Below are 20,485 nucleotides of genomic sequence, written 5' to 3'. Positions count from 1 at the left end.
TCTAGAGCCAGTGAATCTGGCAGGGGAAGAAAATATCGGTTCTGGGTTTTCTGAGAGATAATATTAAAAATTGCAAGGGATTTGCTAGTGTAGACATACAGGGGTGGAAAACGGCAAGACTGAATGTTAATATCAAGGAAACTGTGATTGTTCACTCAAGTATTTGAAATGGGATTTTTCATAATAACCACTGGGGTATATGATCAGTGCGATTTTGCTAAAGACCATATAGTCATCATGACAGAAGGACTGGTATCCATAATCTAGTCAGGGAGTCTGGGACCTTATCTGAGGGAAGGAGGCTCCACAGAGCAAGGCAACAGGACATCCTTTTTTTCTGAGGTGCAGTTTCCTAGGGCTCTTCCTTAGAGAAATATTGCTTTATTCTACAGGCTGAAATATTGAAAAAAGTGCCACCTATGTCTGGTGCTACAAGACATTCATGTCCGAATTTCTGGATATGTTACTTGACAATGACGAATTCAGGTTACAGAGGGAATTAAGTAGCTGATCAGCTGACTTCGAAATGAAAGCTTCTACAAGATTGCATTGATGGACCCGACAGAATCTCAAAATTCCTTTTAATATGATAGAGGAAGATAAAAGATTTTGAATCAGGGAGATGACAGTATGAAGGAAGATTCAACTAGAAATTGCTGGCTTGGAAGATTGAAGAGCCCATGAACCAATGGAAACCAGTAGAAGTCAAGAAAGAAAAAACAAAAACAAACAGCTTGTACCATGGAAATTCTGAAAAGGAACATAAACCTCCTTGTTGTGCAGTGGGTTTCAGCCTAGAAAGGCCAATTGTGGATGCCTGGGCTCCAGAGCTTTAAGAAGACAACATCATTTAAAATGAGGCATCTGGGTTTGTGGTAAATTTTTACAGCAACAGCAGGAAGCTAATCCTCAGGGGCTGTGGTTGAGTCCTAGGTTATGCTCTCATAAGCAGCATGTCAGCCTTCAGTAGGTAACAAAGCAGCTGCTTTTACCTGCACACCTGTGGACAGCAGGGGGCTACTGTGCCCTCTTGTTCTGATGTCCAAATTCCTATCTCCACTGTAGTAACTTATACATCATCTTCCCATTTTCCAACTACTGGGACCCTCTGGGCAGCTAGATGAAGCAATCTGCAAATGACACGGCTGAACTGAGGTCTAGAAGAATCAAGACAAATGATTACCTGCTCTGCTTGAAGAAGGACCAAGGTCAAGGAGTTCATTGCTTGATTTATGGCCACACCACTGACCAATGCCCAGAGCTGATGACTCTGTTTTTTTTTTTTTTGTATTTTTGTTTTCCATTCTCTTCCTCCCTCATCAGTCTTTGGTCTTTTTCCAGTTTCTTTGCTGCTTGTTTCTAACAGACCTTAATATCCCTAATATATGTTACCATCTCTCCACAGTTCAAGGAACTCTCTCTGTTGTTATATTTCCTACTTTCAGTGGGAGAGCATTCAGGACACACTTCTGGTCAATCGACCAGTGGCACCAAGTCTCCCTCTTTTCCCTGTCAGCCTCTGTGGCTCTGCAGACTTGTCTACCAAGCTCATCTCATCACCCAAATCATACTCTTTCCATAAGGTCGCCTCCCTCTTTGTAATCATGACATCATCAACTCCACATCTTGGAGTACTTTATCATTAGTAAACTTGGGTCTTGTCACGCTAGGAATAGAGTAGTTAATATATCTTCTGTGAAACACATTATGATAGATTGCATATATCCCAGAGAAAAAGAAAATTGAGATGGGCTCTTTCTCAGAAATGGATTATTTAAAAAAGAAAGAAAAAACAAGCAAACAAGCTAAACAAAAATAAAAACAAAAATCCCAGCAGGTTTGCAGGCTGATTATAGCTCCATAAACAATTTGATAGCTATTGAGCTTCTTTATTGGCTTGAACTTCACTGGTTTGGATATGGTTAGAGTCCCAGAGTTCTATTCTATTCAATTGTTAATAATCGATAAAGCTGACTACAGTCCACTGCTCTAGTCCAACAGGCCCTTTGTATTGAGAACTGTTGTGAATGAACCATGGTAACTGCTCTGCTGCTTCCTGGATGTGGCTGGAATCTTCCAGGAGGTATGTGTTGTTTTTGTTTCAAGATTGTTGGGTCTTGGCTGTCAAGTGGTACAGGGTCATTGTGAATAACTGGCCTGCACTATTATTACTACTCTTTTTCTTTTTCTTTTTTTCTTTTTCTGTTTCTTTTCTTCCCTTCCTCCCTCTCTCTCTCCCTCCCTCCCTTTCCTTCCTCCTTTCTTTCCTTCCTCCTCTCTCTCTCTCTCTCTCCCCCTCTCTCTCTCTTTCTTATTCCATTACCAGGTATTTATTGAAGTGTTGGAAGATTATAAGAGTTTGGAATAATTCTGCCTTTGTTCTGTTATTTAAAACATAAACATAAGCCTACATGAAGTCGACATGATTTACTAATGACAAATAAATGACAATCCAGTGTCCTCTACAGCCATGGGATAAAACAGTTAAGTAGTTTTAAAGTCCAAGGACCCAACTGTTGAGTATTTGAAATACTTTGATATGTGCCTGCAAATGAAAATTATGAATATTTACTTTCTTTTCCCAAAGACTTACTCATTTTTATTTCATGTGCATGGGTGTTGTGCTTGCATGTATGTCTATGCAGCATGTGTGTGCAGTGCCTTTGAAGGCCAGAAGATGATATTGGGTCCTCTGGAGGTAATGGTAAAAATAGTTAGCTACCATGTGGACTGGGAATCAAATCTTGCTGTGTTTTGTAAGAGCAGCAAGTACTCTTAACTACTGAGCCAACTCTCCAGCCCCACTATGAATATTAACTTTCCAGTAAATCTGAAATTCTTTATCTTACAGCTCATATCTAATAAAAACATTCTTACAGATAAAATGGTTTTTGTTTTTGAAGAATCCCCTTTCATTCTCTGAGATTCCCTTCAGTTTTTTCAAACAAGTGCAATTGCAAGATGAAGCCCAGATGTGAACATGGGGCCTAATTTTCACTTTGCCCTGCCTCTTTCCAACAGTCCCCCAAATGTCTCCATATAAAACCAAATTGGAATTCTGTGGGATAATCTCGGCATAGTCACAACTTCTTAAACACAAAAAAATCTCAACTTTCTCTGAAACAACCTGTGCGATGTGATCCCATAGGCTGTGTATCTGGATGTGACAGTTCTGCACAATCTAGAAGCGGTAAATTGTCAGATGAACATTCACAGAATAACTCAAATTCCACTGTGAAATGAATCTGAGGAGTCCCTGGTGGTGAACATCCAGGCTGCACTGCATAGCTTCACTGTAGCCATGGCTCTGGACACATGGAACTTCACAGTACACATGTCATCATGCCACACAGTTCCACTAACTGCTACTCTAGAACTGCAGCTCAGCTTTAAGAACACACTATTTCCTGAACCAAAGTGTTTTTGCACAGATACACAGTGTCCTGCTTTCACAGAAACACCATGGGTCAATTATGTAAAACAAAGACTTCTAGTGTTTTCCTAGTATTATTCCTCAGTGAGTAAGTACAAGATGGATGTATCTTTGAATAGTGTTGTGTTACAAAGCTTGATTTTTAAGTTGATGTTTGAGTTGGGATTAGGTTAGCATGGTCAATAATTTCTGAAATGTTTCTGAACACCTTTGCGTCACTTTATGCATATGTATTTATGCAAAGAGGAATCTCATCAATGACAACTATAAAATCAAAACACTGATCAACCCCGAAGAACTTAAACTATGTCTACATCTTATAGTATTAAATATTCAGGTAAGATTTGTTTATTATAAAAACAATTTAGCTCATAAGGCTCATTAATATGTAGATTTGCTAACATTACAGGTCTATAAAATATTGCTTTAAAATGATTTATTATCACTAATATTTTATATAAATCTATTTTATATATTTACATACTATGGGGAATACTGTCTTCATTGTCCTTAAGTCCCTGCTCTAGATTACAGATTATATCACCTGTGTTTGGTGGCTTGTCCTCACTCCCACTCCAAAACCTAGGAAGACATCGTGCAGACTGTGACTTCCCTTGACGTGGAGTGCTGAAGGTACTTGCAGAATTCCTACTAGAACAATCGCTGTTCATCCATGCAACTACACAGATATTGGATGTAATAGTATTGTTTACTCTAAGCTAGATTTCCAAGGACATTTTGCCTTAATAAGGCTCTGGTGAATTCTGTTTGGAAGCTTGTCTCTTCATGCATCATTGTTAACCAAGTAAATAGATTCAATCATAAAATTCTAGTTTTCCAAACAGTTACAGGAATTAAAGTTAGCATTGTAGAGATCCTTAGGGAATACAGAAAGTGTCTTGTATGAACATTAATTGTGTATACCATCAGGAAAAAAAAAAACAAAAAAAAAACCCAAACACTTCTAAGAGTGCCATGTGGAATCCAGGGACAGGTCCTTCCACATTGGCAGTGCTACCAGAATAGGATGATCTGAGCCTTCTGATTTAGATGAAATGGAGCGATAACACCAGGAAATCTGTGAGGTCAAGTTCACTTACTGAGCACATGTAGCTAGAGATCTAACTATGCACCCATGGCGCTGACCATGCCCATTTGGGTGTGGTCACAGGGTATATGGGAGGGGAGGATTTATGCTGGCTCTTTTATTGCTGGCTGAGTCACAGGAAACAGCTTGGGAGGATCCTTGGAGCTGGAACCTGTGGCAGCCTCTTTGTAAGTGTAATCTCTCCCCAAATAAACCCCATTTAACCTGTACTGAGCCTAGTGTATATGGATTCCCACTCGACAAGGACAGACTCATGAAAACAGAGGCAGTGCACATAACCAGTAAGCACAGACAGGAGAGGGAAACCCACAGGAGACTGCACTGTGCATGGATAAAGGATACTGCCCAAGCCTTCCTGTGGCACTGCGCTCAGTGTTTGAGAAAAGGTTTTCCTTAGCTCTGTGCCATGAAAGCCTAGAGAATCTTAGAAGGGAAAACTGAAAATATGGCAGATAAACAAGATGTGCCCTCCTTGGTTCAATGATTTAGAGATTTTTCTTCCATCATGGAAGGGAGACATGGGGGTGGCAAGTTGGCATCGATTCAGAATCAAATGGCTACTAGGAAGTGTAGGGAGAAATCCTGTTTAGAGGTACTGCTGACAATGCCTGCTTGGGAATGTCCACAGGTGCGCTGAACATGCCCACTTGGGCGTGGTCAGAGTGATGTATCAAGGGTTTAAGTAAGAGGGAGGCAGGCATGACGGTCCTTTTTCTCTCTTCTGCCTGGCTGAGCAGACAAGGAGGCAGTTTGTGGGTTACTCTGGCTATGGTGAGAACCTGATTACTGGCTCACTTGTGTGAGTACTATTACTTAATAAACTACCTGTTATCAATCTAGTTCTGACTCCACATTGTGATCGGCTTTCAGGAGGTGAGAAGCCAGGGTTTTTCTGCTAATCTCCCTCAAAGACAAAAAAAAAAAAGTCTAAAATGCTGGGTGAAGCAGTTTGTGTTGTATATAAAGTTGATCACATTCTGAGGGACAGAGTCATGCTTCAGAAATAAGTCTATTTAAAAACACATGACAAACCTCATCTCCAGAAATGTAGCAAGGAAAACTGAGCACAGTGCCTGCACTGGGGAGGCAGAGGGAGAAGAAGGAGTTCAAGGTCAGCTTATGTGACATGAGACCTTGTCAGAAAAAATAAACTGTACACCAAGGAAACGAAACCTAGAGAGAAATCCCTGTGCCCCATACATAATGCCAATCAACCAGCATCCAGGCAGGCTGTTTGTTTCTCTTTCTCATAACAGCAGAGACTAGAGACTATTCCAAGAAGGGGCAAGTAAAGAAGAGGATCCATTCAAACAGGAGGAGAATGTGACCCACAAAAAAAATGAAATGAAAACCACCCAGAGTAAAACTGAACAAACCAAGACTAGAAATGTCACCGGCTGCATGACTGTTCCTGTCACCACCCTGCCTTTGAGGCATCTCTTGTCATCCCTGTGTTGCAGAGAGAGCATGACAACCTGGTGATTGAAGTCAAGTTTCTTGTCCTGGCACTGGGTTGCTACGTTCTACTACAACAGTGGCCTGTGTCCTTGGGGTCTCAACGCGGTTGCACAGACTCAAGTCTGGCCATGTTTCTACTCAGAACCTCATTCCCCACCCTAACCCCACTCCACCCTCCCTGTGTCCCACACCCCCCTTATAGAGGTGGCTAGATGCACCTTAATACCCATGCTCTATTCTTCCTTCTTCCTCTGTGTCTTCTTCCTCTGCTGGAATGGAACAGAGGATAGCATATCCACTTACTTAAAGGCAGGTCATGAGAACTCTATCTTTCCATGGGTCATCTGTGCGGAGGTGGCTTGTGGGCCACAGAATGGCCCATCCATCTGAGTTGCTGAGGCTCTCTGGTGCCCTACAGTGGGCAGCCCCAATCTGTGTCTTCTGATGCTTACAGCTGTCTGCACCACACAGTGTTGTGATTCAGAAGGAACACATCTGACATCTCTTTGCTCCTAACCTCTTTTCTCTTCCATGACCTTGTGATGGTCTGCCCTAGGAATCCTGAAATCTTAGGGCAGTCCTAGATTGCCAGGACTGACTGTCGTCACCCCCCCTGTGGTCTGGAAACACAAGGCAAGACACCAGCTCATATGTGAATCCCAGAAAGATGGGCCTCCTATAAATACCACGGCTCTTCCAACCCATCTTTCCCAAGGGAGGTTTCTGTCATTTTCTATGTTCCTGTGAAAATGATCATGAAACCACTGAAGAGACTATCAAGATATAGTTCTATCAAAAATAGATCCTTTTAGAATTGGTCCTAGTACTTACGAACTCATTTTGTAGTGGGTATGAAAATTGTTATCTGTATGATGTGTTCTCTGGGACTGTGGGAAGTACCTATCTGGCATATAACATAAATCACATAAAAGTGTAATGCTGGTATCTGAGGTTTCCATAACACCTATAAGGAGGGTCTTAGTCAGCCCTTAGTCTCTTTAGCCCTCTAGAAAAACTTCCAAGGCCAGACAAGCCTGACTGACAGAGGGATGCTCTGAGTGGCTCTGGACCAGCCTGTCTGATGGAGGCATGTTCTGAGTGGATCTGGACAAGCATGACCGATGGAGGGATGCTCTGACTGGCTCAGGACAAGACTGTCTGATGGAGGGATGCTGGGAGTGTCTCAGGACAAGTCTGTCTGATGGAGGGATGCTCTGACTGGGTTGGGCCCAGGAAAGGATAGAGAAGTGACAGGAGCAGGAGATGGCAATTGGAGGGTAGAGGGGTTCCCAAGCAGGTGATGAACAGATGCATGTGACAGGGCAGTAAGTACAAAAGCCTCTTAATAGCGAGCTCCCATTGTCTCTGAAAGTCTCTACCACCACTCCTTTCTTCCAAAGGGTCATAATTTTGAGCTGCTCCCTCATCCATCATGCCTCAGTGGAACCATATTTGTCTTCTTCATTTCCAATCCTGCCACAGCCTGTTAACACTTTTACCAACCTATTATCTCCTCCACTGAGGGTGAGTCACAGTCCTTTCCATTTGAGGACCTGTAACTGGTGCCCCACTTCCTCCATCATCCTTCATGTGTGAAGATCCAGGCTTTCAGGGAAAACATTAAAAATGCTTTGGCCATCATCATCACTCATTCTCCATTAGCTCTGATGGCACAGGGCTCACAGTGGACCAAACATAATTTTCCTCCTGTGTCGGCAAGGGCTGTGATCTCTGCAAGCTTTCAGCTTTCCACAGAGCTCACCATAGACCCAATTATTGCCCAAAGCACCTTTCCAGCCTGTCCCTCCTCCTGCCTCGACTGTAGCTGATGGCATCATGATTATCCCTGTAAACAGGTCCAAGAGCACTATCTGTTAACACCAACACCTCCTTTTCAGTGTCCTCTAGCTCATAGCAGCAGGTCTCAGGAGACGGACAAGCAAACAGGGTGTCCACATACATGTTTGTCTATAAAACCAGAACACTGGTTTCACATTAAAGTATTATAAAGTTTTCCAGTTGACATCTACTCTTTGCTGTCAGCACAGTGGTGTCCTTGCAAAAAGGATACAGAGCTCCCAGGCCACAGTTCAGCCTGGTCGTCTAGGACTCAGAGGCAAAGCAGTTTCCCCAAGGTCACAGAGCTGCATAGTAGTGTGACAACCAGAGTTCAAGTGCTTGCTCTAGCATCCTTTTGATAAGAGCAATGGCACTCTACTTCCTGATGCTTAGCAACCAAATACAGGTTCTTTGAAAAAGCAATGAGGAACAATTTACAGTGAGGTTAGAACTACATGAGGTAGAGAGAATGAGAAGTGGAATAAAACCAGGAAATACATTACATGTAGTAGACAGGAACAGGTCCCGATTTCTTTAACATAGGAAATGTTTTAAATAAGTCTGGATAAAACACAATTATGGAGAAAGGGATGTCATATACAAAGATCAATTTCTGTGTTCTGGTTAAATAAAGACACTTCCAAGTTGGAAAAATTATTATAAATGATACAAATAGGACATATCACACACACACACACACACACACACACACACACACACACACACACACACAGAGAGAGAGAGAGAGAGAGAGAGAGAGAGAGAGAGAGAGAGAGAGAGAGAGAGAGAGAGAAAACTGGGAATGGTGACGCACATCTATAATCTTATATAATCTTAGCACTCAGAAGGCTGAGGATGAAAATCAAGGCTAGCATGGGCTACATGGTGAGCCTTTATCTCTAGAGAAAGAAAAAAAAAGTTCCATAGGTACATATAAATAAAACCCTCAGAGATGAAGGACTAACCTTAATCCTCTTCCACTAGCTTTAAGTGGGTACATTGTAGATAGTATTTTTCTGGAAACCTCTGACTTTTGGATTTCTTCTTTTTTTTGAACTTGTGTTATTCCTCACTACAGAAAGCAGGCAACTTCCCTAACTGGACTTTAAATACTCATTCCAAAAACTCTAGAGCTATACTCTGCCCTCCCTTGGGTATAATCCCTATATGACAATGTGCTGCTCATATGTTTGTCTGGTGGGTGTGGTTCCTTAACCTATATATTAGTTACATCTGAATCTTTCTTTTAATGCCAACCCAGCTGGGAGTCACCTTTCTCTCTTTCCACTACAATCCCCTTTCTGTAACAATGAAAGCATGCTTTAGGAATGGGAATGACATCACTGGGAAAGGTTGAGGAAAAGGAATGACATCATTTGGAAGAGTTGAGGAATGGGAATGAGATTATTGGGATGGGTTGAGGAATAAGAATGACATCATTGGGAAGGGCTGAGGAATGGGAATGACATTACTGAGAAGGGTTAAGGAATGGGAATGACATCACTGGGAAGGGTTGAGGAACAGGAATGAGATCATTGGGAAGGGTGAGAAATGGGAATGACATCATTGAGAAGAGTTGAGGATCAGGAATGACATCATTGGGAAGGGATTGTTTGGCAATAGAGTAAATACAACCAGGATTGTTTTTCTAGTACCATTTTCCTAATTTTGGAATGACCTAAGTTTAGTTACAGATTCTTCAAATGCTTCAGTTGGGCACTTTAGAATCAAGCTAATTTTTCTTATTAAGGAGGGATCAGGTCACAACTCTACAATAAATCTTCATTACTGGTAGATTCGGGCCATTTGTCAAATTTTCCCACATGTGTGGGTCACAGTACGATGTTTGAGTTTCCAGAAAAACAACACAGTCATGAATGGTCCTATATTTAACAAAAAATGATATCCTTAATGTAAACATCTAACACTTTTATAAAACTAATTTCATTTAATTAATTTCATTACACATTTAATTTGAATATATGATAGAATGAAATATAAATGCTAGATCTGGCATTAGGGAGATTTCTAGAGATCTACAAGGATGACACCAACTGACAATCTAGGCAATGGTGGAGAGGCTACCTTAAATGCCCTTTCCCTATAATGAGACTGATGTCTGCATTATATGCCATTCTAGAGCCCTCATCCAGTGGCTGATGGAGGCAGAGACAGACACCCACAGGTATACACTGAACTGAAATCTGGAACCCAGTTGGATAGATGGAGGAATGAAGATCAAAGAGGTAGGAACAAGGCTGCTGAAACCCACAGAAACAGCTGACCTGAACATGGGGGAGCACATGGACCCTAGACTTATGTCTGGAAGCCAGATCCCTCAGCGTGGATGTCAATGAGGATGCCCTGGCCCTCTATGGGGCCCCTGGTAGTGGATTAGTATTTATCCCTGGCATAAGAAGGGACTTTGGTAGCCTATCCCACATGGAAGGATGCTCTCTCAGCCTGAGCACATGGGGGAGGGTCTAGGCCCTGCCCAGGATGATATAACCGACTTTGGGGAACCCCCATGGAGGGCCTTACCCTCCCTGGGAAGCAGAAGGGGGATGAGGTGGAGGGGCTGGTGAGGGGTTGTGGGGGAGGGGAGGGAGAAGGGATTGACATGTGAAACAGCCTTGTTTCTAATTTGAACTAATAAAAATAATCTCTTGGGGAAAATATTAAAAATAATCCTTTACTGTGACTTAGAAGGGTAGAAGTATTTTTTTAATATCTAGGATGTATATTAATTACACGCAATTGAAGTGCACAGACATGTGTGTTTGTGTGTGTGTGTTCCTAGTATGTGAATATGTGAATCTCTCTAGGTATGAATAAAAGAGCTCATCTTCTTGTCTACTCAAGGGTGAATAGAAAAGAAGACATGGAAAAATGCAGGAAGGAAGAACAGAGATAAACCAAAATTCTTTCAACTTACAAAGGTTTTTGGTATTATCCCCACATCAGTGGCATGCTCTTAGAGTGCTTAAAGAATTGATTTAAAAAATGCTCAAAAGTTATCGATGTTGATTTACTTCCTTGGACATGCTTGCAGTCCATATTCTTGAGCAAGCTTCCATGTCTCATGTCTCACTGACTTCAAGTTAATTTGCTGTGACATCTCCAGCAATTAGCACACATAGAAAGCACTGTTCATACTTTTCCTGACATCTAATCATGCTGCTCAGGTCTCTGCCCATTTAAAATATGACTTAGATATCAGACCCCTACTAGCTGTGTGGAAATGACAAATACAATGTAGTGTGTGAGAGTTGTCACTATATTGTATTGTGTGACAAGTCTCATGAACTATGATGTGAGAATTCAGACCCTCTCTCCATCCCTTCTACTACCTCTGTTCTCTTTTAATGTTTCTTCAGCTGCTCTTCTTGTGATCTTGCCTGAGACTCTGAAGGAGCTGTGTGTATCCCTCCCATCTCTTCCAATCTTCAGGTGCTTGCTGATCTTCAAAGTACAGACACTTAAATGTCCTACCCTGGATCGGTACACCTGTTGGGATGCGAAGTTCACTTCAGTCACTGGACACTGTCAAGCTGACACTCCTTAGCCCTAATGCCTCAGGTTTGCTACACTGCAGGGAGCTGCATGGATGCTCAGATTCAAGCTCATTAGCTCCATAGGAAAAGGTAAAGGGCTGGCTTTCATCTGTTGATTTAAGGGGGTGAGTCCTAGACTTTGTACCTATAAGTTCCAGCATCACTTTAGCAAAACTGAAAATTTTTTTTACTTCATTATAAGAAAACTGTACAAACACCATGATAAAGAATGTGGGAACTATGATTTATGGCTCTCTGTGTAGAGGAGATTTAATTCTGCCTTCTGCCCAATGGCCTATCCATTGTGTGAGCAAAGTCAATACCAATAATGAAATGTAGACTGAAGGGCTAAATCAATTCAATAAAATGCAATAGAAAGACTAGAGGACTGAGTAAATTTGGAAAGGCTAGTGCCTGCCAGATTAGTATTTGGACAACAGGTAATTACAAAAATCAATACCTGTATATGAAAACATGACAGGCAGCCATCCATCACAAAGGGGGGGAGTAATTACTAACAGTCTGGATTCTATGTAAGGATGAGAGGACAAAAGAAGCCCATGCAGAATTCTTATCAGACTTTACAATATTTGTATGTGCATATGTTCACAACCATATGCATAACTCCACATATGACTGCAGGAAAGGAGACAAGTTCCACCTCCTTTTCTAAGCTCAGAATTAAGTTCTGCCCTCAGTCCTATAGTACCCTAGTCTTTCTTCTAATCCAGCTCATGAGAACAGAGGACAGTCACCAGGGGGACCCAGAGTTAAGGATGGGAGCACCAATGGAGAGGAGGAGTTCCATTGATTATATAAACTGTCCTTCAAGTGCTAGCTGTTGGGAGAAAACTCTAAAAATTGAAAAGTAATACAGGCAGATCAGTGACAGCAATAAAAAGAATTATGTGTGCACATGTGTACATATGACATGCTCACACTTCCATACACTCACACACACACTGGCATATGCAGACATACACTAGAATATGCATACTTAATGTACATAGGCATATATACATATACACAAAGACATGCTCATGCATACATATGCTCACAAGCACACTGGCATATAACATACACATGTACCCATTGGCACATACATACAAGTTTTCATATTCAGACATGTACATACTTTCATAAGCTAAAACTGTAACTTAATGTCTTGTGTTCTTAGATATGAAAGTGTGGCTAAGTATGTTCACTCACTAACCCTTCTGTATAAGTCAACTTCTTTAATCCCACAAAGGCCCTACCAATACAGTTTCAGCAACACCATTTTCCATGAACATGTTTCTGCTTTTGTATTTTTCTTTCTGTTAAAATTTCTTTACATTAACACTTAATTCCATCATTTCCCTGCTCCTCATTCTTTCACTATTTTAAAGATAAGCAAAGAGGCTCCAGAAGATAACAGCTTCTGTTCCAGATGACAGGCTTCACTGCTGGCATGGGAAGCTTCCTTTATCTGATTTGATGGATATGTTGGTTCCCCTTCACTGCACAGTCTCTGTCCACCACAGGGTACTGAGGGCAATTCTAATATAGCTGCAAGCAAGTCTGAGATCTGTTGCCAGGTTGCATGGTAGCCAATAGGCCTCAAGGCTAGTCCACAGAGCATGTATGCAGAGCTAGTTAGACAAGCAAGTTGAGACTGCCCTGGGCCATGGTTGTTGTGCAACCTGACTGGAGGACTTCCTTTCCTGATGTTTGACTTCAGAAAGCTTAAAAGCTGTCACTTCCCCTCTTCCCTTGTCCCTCATTCAAACGATGTGACAGAAAGCTCACATTTCCCCTTTGACAGGGTTTCAAACCAGAGGAGGTCCAGTCTGTAGGCATGAACTCACTGCCCAAGCAGCCACAGGGCTGAACTGCTCTGTTCATCCCTGAAAGCCCCATCATGTGATCAACATGCCTTACTATGTGTTTTGGGGGTGTGACTGATGTCATAAAACCCAATATCAGCCCCAGATTTGGGGCAGAAACCCAGCCCACTTGGGACTGACACACCAAGTGCTCCTGAATCAGCATTTTGCCAACAGCAATAGGAGAAGCTTTCATGACCTTAGGAGACACTCAAAAGGTCTTCTCTTAGAATATTGTCAGTATATGATACCCTAATGAGTCTGCCCATTACCTTGCATGATAACTGGGCATGGAGGCAGTGTCAAAGATCAAAGCAGGGATCCTAAGATGGTTTCTACATGGAACATCTGTCATATGACTTTAATGTGATTTAGGTTACCTTAGCAGTAGGAACATTATTACACTTAAAATTTACCCTTGCTTAGCATTTAAGGTCAGATAATTCTATGCTGTGTGTGGCTGCCCTGCGCACTACAGGGTGCTCTGTGGCACTGCTGGTCTCTGCCCATATTTCACTACCACATCCCCTCCAATTGTGACAGTTCAAAACAGATCCAGTCACCAAGTCATAGCTTTCTGAGAACTACAAAGGAATGTGATTTTTCTGATGGTGGGCATGAACCAACTTCTTAAAGGAAAACCCGTCAGGCTATATGCATCCAAATATAAGCAAAGCCAAAATCCACACTAAATTGCAATGTCATCCTCACATCGTTTCCTTCCACTGTTAAAATTATTTGGACACATGCTCAAAGTTGCTTACATGCTGTGGAGATGACTCATTACAGTTTATAAAATCTTTTAAAAACTTGACTACTCAGCTCCTTGCATGCAAATGCTTGTCCTTTATCTGAAAAAAGAATTTGAGTGAGCTGCAGTGACCATGGTAATTTTCCAAAGATAAAACACACTACAGTGTAGTAAGCACCTTAGGGTACTCCAAGAGCATGTAGCATTTTAACAACCATTTGTGTGATGGACACAGACAATAGGCTTTTTAATGGATCACATATATTCATATTATATCCACTGCTGCTTCTGTAAATGGCTCAGAACATTTGGGTACACAGCAAAGCCTACAGTGCTTATCCTACTAACAAGTTCTCAAAGACAGACAGGCCATCATGAATCCGGACAATAATTTGAGGAGATAACAGTGGATGCCTTGCATTTTTCAGTCTTGGGAGACAGATTATCCACAAAGACAGAATTAGGAAAAGTAAGACAAATCACAGCAGCCTGAGGCCCTGAAGACTCAACATGCATCGTCCCCCCATCCACAGTACTCAAACAGAACATGTGGATGCATGCACACACATGCAATTAATTATGTGACAAGCACCATGTCTCAGTCTCAAGGATGAATCTACAAGTCAACAGTGTAATTTTCATTTTGCCATATCCTTTTCTGTCAGAAAAGGAGTCTGCACATACCTAAGTACTTATGAACCCAATGCCACACACTTGATGGTGCTAGGAGCACTTACCTCTGCTTTAATTTTATTGTCTCCGAAACAGAGGTGTTGCAAGTAAGCTGCAGCATTGGACTGGACGGAAGGGAACTGATGCTGCAACATCTGTATCACTTCGGGCAGCTCTGGGTCTCTCCATCCAAACTCCCTGCATGAAAGGAGCAGGAGAACATGAGGGACAAAGCCCAGCACATACAATGCTCTCATAATACCCACTAAGTGTGCTTCACAGCCAAGACAACACTTCACAGTGACTGTGCTGGCTTCCTTGTGCACAGATGGGTCCAGTGCAGAAAGCATTTCTGATAAGGTCTGGGGTATCAGTTTTTTAATCTATCCACATCTGTATACATTCATACTCCATGAAAATTACATACATGTGATCTAAATGTTTCCACTGAAAATTTACAAAAGATTAGGAAGAGATAACTTACAATAAATACCTCCCCATTTTTAAGTGGGTAGAGGACACATGATTCTAATATATGATTTCAAAAGTCTGGCATATGATATTCACTGACATTATCAGATGAGGAAAACAATGGTACAATCTAATATTCCACAAGAGCAGGTGGGCATACTGGTACTACTCTTTTACTATGTTATTTTCAGAGCCTTTTAAGAGACAACACAAAACAAAGAGAGAGTAGACTCCTCTAATGATCTGTGGTTGGAAGTGTAGCAGCATGATAACTTAAAAAAGCTAAATTATTTTTTTTTTGAAGAGCTTTTCAATGCATGCTAGCAAACTTTGTGTCCTGTCTTCTTTTCTGTGGCCTCTTCCTTACTTTCAGGATATATGCTCCAAAAATATTTACATCTGCTTTAAATGTCATTGTTTGTGTTGTTCATAAGAATGTTAATCTATTAAATTTCTCATCTCCCTCAGGTAGACCTCGTGACCAGTGGGGTGAACTCTGTGGGTCCTCGGGTAGACCATGTGGCCAGTGGGGTGAACTCTGTGGGTCCTCGGATAGACCATGTGGCCAGTGGGGTGAACTCTGTGGGTCCTCGGGTAGACCATGTGGCCAGTGGGGTGAACTCTATAGGTCCTGAGGTAGACCATGTGGCCAGTGGGGTGAACTTTGTGTCCTCGGGTAGACCATGCGGCCAGTGGGGTGAACTTTGAGTCCTCAGGTAGACCATGTAGCCAGTGGGGTGAACTCTGGGTCCTTGGGTAGACCATATGGCCAATGGGGCAAACTCTATGGGTTCTATTCTTAGAAATCAGAGAGCTGATATTTTAACAGAAAAATAAAAAGCAACTTCTGAGGCCACAGATAAAAACCTGACCTCAGAAGCTATAATGGGGACAGCTTATCTGAAAGATGGGCTTGAGGAGAAATGGGGTGACTTTGCAGCCATTTCTTCTCTTGGCGAACTGACTCAGAAGCATCCTTCCTATCGCCGCAGGTCAAAGCTGTTGCCCGAGTAGCGGACTTATGAAAAATGAGGCAGAGAAGGTAGAGACAGAGGTTAAAAGTTTCCTGGCAGACTCTAACCTCTCCTCTTTATCGCTCCTTTATCACAACTGGTAGAACTGATGAGTAAACCCTGAAGCATGTTGGCGCTAAAGACAAATGGAGTAGGAAGGCTTTTGAAGATGGTTTGTTTTTGTTGGGGGAGGTAAAACACTTGATTCCATGTGGAGGAAGTCTCCAATACACGTGCATCCTGCCTTATGCTGATAAATTTCCCAAAAGAGATATACTTCACATATTTGCTGAAAATAGTTAAGTGATTGCTGGCCCCGAATCCTCCTCACCTATGTGATCACAGAAGAAAATAATTACGGGTCAAAGAATGAGAAGTTTGTTTTCCTGTTAATTTAATTTCCCATTGTTGCATGATTCCAAATCACCTCTGTAAATTAAAAAGAAAACAAACAAAAAACAAAAACACTGTCCTCATAGTAATAGCCCAGTAGAATTATATTCTTTATGTAAATGAAGCTGAAATCTACAGAGTACCCATAAATTAAACTTCCATGCAAAGACATTGTATCCCTAAAATGAATACAGGTAAATTTACACTTTTAGAAAGCAATCAGTAAATAACTCATTCCAGCCTATTTTATAAGCCACCTAGTAATTGCTCTATTAGCCAATGGCTTATAGGGCATACATCAGAAACAGTCTTTTGAGCAAGAGCTCCAGGAAGGCAGGCTTGAACATCTGTGTGTTCATGCATCCATGCACACACACACACACACACACACACACACACACACACACACACACAGACACAGATGTGGCAGGTGAACATTCCAAGCTGTTCTTGGGCAGGTGAAAGGAAGGGTGCTGCAGCTCACTCCCGCATCCCCCATCCAAAAGCCTCTTTAATCACTTCCCACCTCAATGCTTCTCTAGAAATCTCAGTGTGAATCTGACTGCGCCTCTCTGGTTCAGACCCTCCAAAGATCCCACTCTCTTGGAAGAGGCTCAGAGATCACTCATGACCTTCTATACTCCCCGGGCTCTGTGCACTGATACGGTGGGCCACTGGCTGAGTGGATGCTCCCTGAGCCCATCTGTTGGAGTGAGATAATGAGTCCTACCTTAGCATACTGGTGGGATGGTTAGCAATAATAGTTACAGCTGGCACCCAGTGTGGGCCCTCTAGAAATGTCAGGGATTCCATATAACTAGATGAAGGAGAGAAGAATAAGAAATAAGAACCATCTATAATTCCTAGAAGGTGAACTCATAACTCTCATATGTTACTGGGCTTTACCCTGAAAATGTTAATGGACTGGAGAATATGCAAATGTAACCTTTCCTCCATTAAAGCTTGTCACATAGACCAACAACATTGTGACTACACCCTCTCTCATGTATGACTGTCTGCATTGTTAAGATCACAAGGCTTGGTGCAGAGTTAAGTAGCTAGCAGTTGTGAAATTCCTTACTATGCCATACTGGCACCAAAATCAAAAGAGTTGGTGGGCCGTTACAACATTTCATCAAGTTCCCCAAGGAAAAGAAGCCCAGGACACCCAGGACACCTCACAATTCATATTTACTTTTAGCAAAGGTTATTATCAGTGTGGACACTGTCCCTTTGACTGCAGCGTTTGAACCTAATGTAGGAAATCTCAACTGTGTGTGTGTGTGTGTGTGTGTGTGTGTGTGTGTGTGCTCGGGCACATGTGTGCACATATGTGTGTATGCATGCATTCCAGAGTGTGTTTATGTGTGTGTGTTGGGGTATGTGTATATATGTAAGTGTATGTATGTGTGTAAGCACATGGAAATAAGAAGTAGACATTAGGGGAACTCCTCCATTGCCCTGTTTTTCTGTGGCAGAGTATCTCACTGAACCACTGATTTTGGGAGGCTGGTTGGCCAACCACTTCACTGCCACTCTCACCCACAAGCTGTGAGATTACTGCAGCTTGATGATGAGCCTCAGCTCTAATGGGAGTACTTGGGATCCAAATTCAATTCCTTATACCTTCAGGGAAGGCACTTCCCCAACTAAACCATCTCTACTAGGCTCAAGATCATTATAAACTTTTGAACTCTAAATGTTTTAAAGACTAATTTTAATTTTCATATCCAAAGCCACGAGGTAGGATGTTTTGTTCTTTATTTCACTTTGTGTTGAAGAACTTGGGAGTGGTTCAGAGGTGATGGAATTAGAAAGTAGGCAGAAGGCTTTCATTAACAATAAAAAGGAGATATTTCCATTTTCACTAACCCAAAGTGAAGTTATCTGATGATATTCACATGAAAGAACTTATGTTGTCCACTTTATTCTTGAGTACTTTGCAATCCCAAACAAAACCTGCCCCAAACCTGTTAATTATATATTTTTTAAAATCTTTAATATAAGTAGTACTAGAATTAGGACACATAGGAAGAAAGTGAATTGTTATAATTTTGTAGAAAGAAGTGACTTATTCACACTGTACAGTTTTAGTAAAAACAGATTCACTCAGCCATATCACAAGCATACATTTGCTTTGCCATGACTCCTTGGTTTAGCCTCATGCCTGAACAAGCCACCCACTCTACAGATATGTGCCTAGCTGTGGTGATATTTTGTTTATGGTCTAACAAACAAAGCTTGTCTGGAGATCAGAGTTCAAAGCTAGCCATACTAGTTAGCCATAGATGCCAGGAAGTGGTGACACACAATTTTAATCCCACCACTCAGGAGGCAGAGGTGGGCAGATCTCTGTGAGTTCAAGGCCACCCTGGGCTGCACGAGATTGAATCAGTCTAAAAGAAAAACAGAGCTCAGCAGTGGCTCACACCTTTAATCCCAGCACTAGGGAGATGGAAACAGGAGAGATATGGCTGGGTGGAGAGAGAATATAAGGTGGGAGGAGGCAGGTGCTCACAGCATTTAGTGTGAGGATTTGTAGGGATGGGATTGCCCCTTTCGTCTGATGATTCAGTAGAGGTAAGAACTAGTGGCTGGCTGCTCTGCTTCTCTGATCCTTCAGCTTTCACCCCCTAATATCTGGCTCTGGGTTTTTATTGATAAGACCAATTAGAATTCACACTACACCTAGCTCAAGAGGGAAATGACAAATGACCATGGCAATAGGAAAACACACACACACACACACACACACACACACACACACACACACACACACACAAATTAAAATATGTCTGATCTTGTGGTGGTCTGACTAGGTATGGCCCCCATAGCTTCATGTGTTTGTGTGCTTGGCACTATTGGGAGGTGTGGCCATGCTGGAGTAGGTGTGGTCTTGTTGGAGGAAGTGTGTCACTGTGGGGGCTGGCTTTGAGATATTGCCCAATGTGGCACACAGTCTCCTTCTGCTGTCTGCTGGACTCTCAGCTCCTTCTCCAGCACCATGTTTGCCTGCATGCCCCCATGTCCTACCATGATGATAATGAACTAAACCTCTGAAACTGTAAGCCAGTCCCAGTGAAAGGTTTTTCTTTATAAGAGTTGCCTTGGTCATGGTGTCTCTTCACAGCAACAGAAACCCAAACTAAGGCAGATGGGTAAATGAAATGCAAGAATCCCCTTAGGAAATCAAGAGAGAAGGGTCTGTAACACTCTGTACCTGTCTCAGTGTTTATATAGGTCTCTGGTTAGAACATGTGGTGGTTTGAATGAGAATGGCCCCTGTTGGTTCATGCATGAGAATGCTTGGTCTCCTTAATGGAACTGTTTGGGAAAGATTAGGAGGTGTAAACTTGTTGGAAGAGATGTATTCCTGGTGGGAGGTGGGGACTTTGGAGTTTCAAAAGTCCATCCCATTCAGTTAGCTTCTTTTCTTTCTGTTTTTTGCTTGTGGGTCAGATGTAAGCTCTCAGCTACTACTCCAGTACCGTGACTGCCTGCCCACTGCCTTGCTCCCCACTATGATGCCCATGGACTTCAATCTTCTGAAACCACTGGCTCCAATAAATTCTTTCTTCTATAAGTTGCTTTGATTACTGTGTGTTAACATAGCGATAGAAAAGTAGCGAAGATAGAAATTATGGAAAGGTACATCATAGCCTCTACTATCCTCTAAAACCCAACTCCAGGAATCCTTGGATGCTTCCTTATCTGGAAAAATACTCTTTGCAGATAAGATCAAGAGAAGGTTCCTCTGAGGGAAAGAGATTATCTTGAACTGTTCCCTGATGCTAATTCAAGCATTCTTAAAGAGAGGAGGAGAGGGACAATGGCCACAGAGGAAAGTGACAATGGCACCTTGAAATAAGGCAGGATGATGTCTTCAAGGATTAGCAAAGGGTCAAGAGCTGTGGGATGACAGGAGAGC

The 20,485-nt window shown here is 42.1% G+C and overlaps 1 protein-coding gene across 2 annotated transcripts in view; it reads right to left on the bottom strand.

Moving 5' to 3' along the window:
- Ctnnd2 (catenin delta 2) overlaps positions 1-20,485 on the bottom strand; it is a 654,324-nt gene that overhangs the window by 225,892 nt on the left and 407,947 nt on the right. For both annotated transcript variants that reach the window (XM_035439156.1, XM_035439157.1), the window contains one exon: positions 14,746-14,878. In XM_035439156.1, the coding sequence (XP_035295047.1) occupies positions 14,746-14,878 (133 nt within the window). The remainder of the gene's footprint in view (positions 1-14,745; positions 14,879-20,485) is intronic.

The sequence above is a fragment of the Cricetulus griseus genome, chromosome 2, assembly GCF_003668045.3.
Source record: "Cricetulus griseus strain 17A/GY chromosome 2, alternate assembly CriGri-PICRH-1.0, whole genome shotgun sequence".
Taxonomy (NCBI): Eukaryota; Metazoa; Chordata; class Mammalia; order Rodentia; family Cricetidae; genus Cricetulus; species Cricetulus griseus.
This window is presented reverse-complemented; position numbering and strand designations above follow the sequence as displayed.